General features: G+C 37.9%; 1 protein-coding gene across 1 annotated transcript; it reads right to left on the reverse strand.

Moving 5' to 3' along the window:
- Positions 1-328: 328 nt before the first annotated feature.
- On the reverse strand, positions 329-3827 carry LOC121939214 (ADP-ribosylation factor-like protein 8A). Its single transcript, XM_042482295.1, has 2 exons — positions 3430-3827; positions 329-790 (listed from the first exon to the last, which is right to left on the reverse strand). Exons 1-2 carry the CDS (start codon positions 3550-3552, stop codon positions 602-604), a joined length of 312 nt encoding a protein of 103 aa, XP_042338229.1. The 5' UTR covers positions 3553-3827; the 3' UTR covers positions 329-601.
- Positions 3828-4196: the final 369 nt, after the last annotated feature.

Raw genomic sequence — 4196 nt, forward strand, 5'->3', positions numbered from 1 at the left:
TTATGTATATTTTTTTTCTCTTTACTGGAACACAAGGGCACAAAGTAATGCAATGTCAAAAAGTAAAGAAGAATTTCAAGAACAAAGTGCCTGCACCTTAAACAGGGTTCATACACATTTTACCAAGAAATTTCCAGGACTTTGAGATGAATTTTAAACACGAAACACTCTCTGAAACAAACATCAATGCTCCTGATCTTACACTTACTATTTAAATAAGTACTAAGGGGAGGTGCATACAACTTCATGGCTGTATTTTATATTCATTTTACTTATTCTTTTTCATAATTTTTGGTGATTTTTGATGAAAACTTTTAGGCATTTTTTTTCTTTTAAAATTTTTGGTGTTTTTTTTTGTTTGTTTAAACATTATATTTGGGAGCTCGGCTCCCCTGAGACGTTCAGGGGAAGCTCTAAAAAACTGTTCACTTTTGTATTACAGATTATATATTTTCTGCACACAAAGGCTCCTGAAATAATAAAAAAATAGAAGTAATATGTCAATGTTGTGTGTCTATTTGCTCATTACATTCCATTTCTGAAGAAGAGTAGAGCCGGTACCATGTAGTAGAAATGCGCCGTCATAGCCTGGGCTGTAAATTTAAAATTCTTGGTAACATGCAGCTAGAATAAGAAGACTTTCTATCATATTTTGGTGCATATACAATAAGTGTGTAAAGACAGGCAGCAGAAACATAGAACTACCAACCTTGATGGTGACGTTGCCCTTAGTGATCTTCCTCATGTTGAATCCAACTGTAGGAATCATGTCTTCGCTGAACTGGCCGGACTAAAACACACACACACACACACACACAGTTACAGACTGATTTCAGCTCGTCACTGATACACTCCTGTATTCATCTGCATGCTGTTAGATGTAGAACATCAAATATTAGTATGGAAATGCCAAAGTCACTGGTGCATTTGAGTTTGGGGGAAAAACAGCAGTGGGACCTTATATGTACTCTGATCTGTGTGCATCCTTATAGGATATGTGTTTATATTAACCCCTTAAAACCTGACCACATTGGTTTCATTTTTTCCAAAAACATGGGGAGAAGAAGATGAGCATCTTAACAAGACATGGCCCAAAAATTGGCCAAAACAAGCACTGCATGATAATGATTATTTCAACCAGCACAGATAAACCGCTAATTCCCAGCTTCTCGTGGCAGATAACCAATAATTTCTTTTTGTTTTTCATTACCTGAGGGTATGAGAGGCTGAGATGTGGTGAGTACAGATGAATTTAATTTGTGCATTTTCATCCAAAAATTTCAGACAAAAAGCTGTGAAAATCACATTTTTGTAAAAAAAAAAAAAAAAAAAAAAAAAAAAAAAAAAAAAAAAAAAAAAAAAAAAGAGAGTAATTTTCAAGAGCAAAATCAGTTTCATTTTTTTTTTGGGGGGGGGGGGGGGGGGGGGGGGGGGGGGGGGGTCGTATTATGTTATCCAAGAAACATCCTGAAAATCTGGAAATATCCTAAAATACTAGAAATGCTTATCAGTTTATTTTCTTGTCACCTTTAACTAATGTCTTGCAATTTGTTGAACAATTCTTGCAAAGCTGCTCACTGCCTTTTCCACCGTGTTTACAAAATCAAACCAATCAGGTAAAAAACAAATGTTCATATTGTCCAAAAGTTTCACAAATCAGAACTCCTCAGTCTAGCTTTTCCTTATTTGTAAGAAAAAGAAAATCTGTGTTAGTGGGTCAACCGAAAATTAAAATGACAGCCGACAGGAGCAGCACAGGAGGCTGATGTCAGCAGGGGGAATCAGCTGATGTGTGACAGGAAGGTGACTGTGGCAGGGAAGGGCCTCCCATTCTGATAAGGGACTGTTCATTATTTATGAGAGGGGAGGGGGTGGTGCAAAAAGGGGGAGGTATATCAAATGATTATTTAAACCTTTTTCTCTCTCTTTTTTTCTAATTCCAAATTGCCAATTGCAAAGGATCCCCAACAGACCCCGACAGAGGTCCTAGCTAAGTCCCTAATGTCCTAAAATCCTAGGAAAGTCCTAAAATCCAAGAAATGTCCTAAAATCCTAGAAACAACTTAAGATCCTAGAAATGCCTTAGAATCCTATAAATGACAGAAAATCCTAGAAACGTCCTACAATCTCAAGCATCCTAAAATCTTAAAAAGCGTCCTTAAGTTCAAGAAATATCCTTAAATCCTAAAAAAAAGTCCTAAAATCTTGAAATTCTGAAAATCCTAGGAATGTCCTAAAATTTCAAACATCTTAAAGTTCTTGAAACTTACAAAAAACTTATCTCTTACTAATCTTACAAATGTCCTAAAACCCCCGAAATGTCCTAAAATTTCAAACACCTTTAAATCTTAGAAACGTACTTAAAAACGTAAATGTCCTAAAATCCTATAAATGTTCTACAGTCTTAGAAACACTGCAAAGTATCAAACATACAAAAATTCAGAAATGCCATAAATTCCTAGAAACGTCCTACAATCCTAAAAATGTGCTAAGATTATAGAAATGTCCTAAAATCTCAAACATCCTACAAATGTCCTAATATCCTTGAAACAACTTAAGATCCCAGAAATGCCATAAATTCCTAGAAACGTCCTACAGTCTCAAGCATCCTAAAATCATAGAAGCATCCTTTAGTTCAAGAAACATCCTTAAATCCTAAAAAAAATTCTAAAATCTCAAAATTCCTAAAATCATAAAAAATTTCAAACATCCTTAGTTCTTAGGAAGATACTTAAAATCCTATAAATGTTCTACAGTCCTAAAAACACCATAAAGTATAAAACATGCAAAAATTCAGAAATCCAATAAATTCCTAGAAACGTCCTATAATCCTAAAAACGTGCTAACATTATAGAAATGTACTAAAATCTCAAGCATCCTATAAATGTCCTAAAATCCCAGAAACATCATAAAGTATCAAACATACAAAAATTCAGAAATGCCATAAATTCCTAGACACGTCCTACAATCCTAAAAACGAGCTAAGATCATGGAAATGTCCTAAAATCTCAAGCATCCTACAAATGTCCGAAAATCCTAGAAACGTCCTCATGTCATTGCAACATGCATGGGGCTGCTGCTACTGGCCCCCAGTCATTTTTCAGACGTGCCCCCCCGGCGGAGCAGGTTGAGGGTCCGTGCTGTACACTTGAACAGTGGAGGTTAAACATCCAGCGGTGCGGATGTGAGAGCAGCTGTGCTCCTTTAAATGAACCACGAGGACTCGCTGCAAAGGTTTAACGTTTAACAATAACAGCGTTTAATCTGAGTGACAAACACAGCTCGCTGACACGGCGGTGACTTATGATCACATTGACTCCTTCGCGGTCTCACCGACAGCTAGCTGACCTCACCGCTGCAGGGTAACAATGGATGCAGCCAGATGCTAGCTGACACACAGCTGGCGTTAGCACGTCACCGTCAACTCACCGCTATCACGTTGACGAAGGTGGTCTTCCCGGAGTACTGCAGCCCCACCAGGGTCAGCTCCATCTCCTCCTTCCAGAAGAGCGCCTTGAACCAGTCCAGCAGTTTGTTGATTAGCGCTATCATCTTTGTCGTCTGATGCTAATGCTAGTGCTAGCTGCGGCTGCGGCGGCTAGGTGGCTATGCTAGCTAGCTCGCTGGCTAACGCCCCGACAGAGTTTTTTTTCCGGACGCTGACAGTCACCGTGACGACCGCGGACGGTTACGGCGGAACGGACGACACCGGCAGGCTCCGTATGAACCGAAGATAGTCTGTGGAAGTCGGTGTTTTTAGGCTGTGATGTCCGCGGTGTGTTTTCGGCTTTCTGTGATGTTTACTAGCTACGCCTTTTCCCACCGACACCAAGGCAGACAGCGGATACGTCACATCCGGCCCCGCCTTTCAAAATAAACACCGCAGAGGAGCCCATCAGTCTTCGATCCCAAAAATCACAATCACAGAACAATCACAAGATTTTATATATATATTCTTTAAAAAATACATTTTTATTAACTTTATAACTTAACAGCACAGTGTACTCCACATACTCAAGTACATCTCAGATTAAGACATGTCTACAAATAGATAAATAAAATAAATAATAGCAATAACATTAACAAAATAAAAACAATAATAATAATAATAGTGACAATAATAATGATAATTTGACAAGAATTAAAGTAGAAAAATAAAGGGGAGGAATAAAAAAGAAAAGAAAAAAGACAAAAAT

The sequence above is a fragment of the Plectropomus leopardus genome, unplaced genomic scaffold (genome assembly GCF_008729295.1).
Source record: "Plectropomus leopardus isolate mb unplaced genomic scaffold, YSFRI_Pleo_2.0 unplaced_scaffold4348, whole genome shotgun sequence".
NCBI classification, from domain to species: Eukaryota; Metazoa; Chordata; class Actinopteri; order Perciformes; family Serranidae; genus Plectropomus; species Plectropomus leopardus.

Bases quoted from the DNA above. Each gene is read 5' to 3' on its own strand.
- LOC121939214 (XM_042482295.1), bottom strand. From the start codon at position 3,552: ATGATAGCGCTAATCAACAAACTGCTGGACTGGTTCAAGGCGCTCTTC. The intron at 791-3,429 runs GTGAGTTGACGG...TGTGTGTTTTAG, and splicing joins CCTTCGTCAACGTGATAGCG to TCCGGCCAGTTCAGCGAAGA.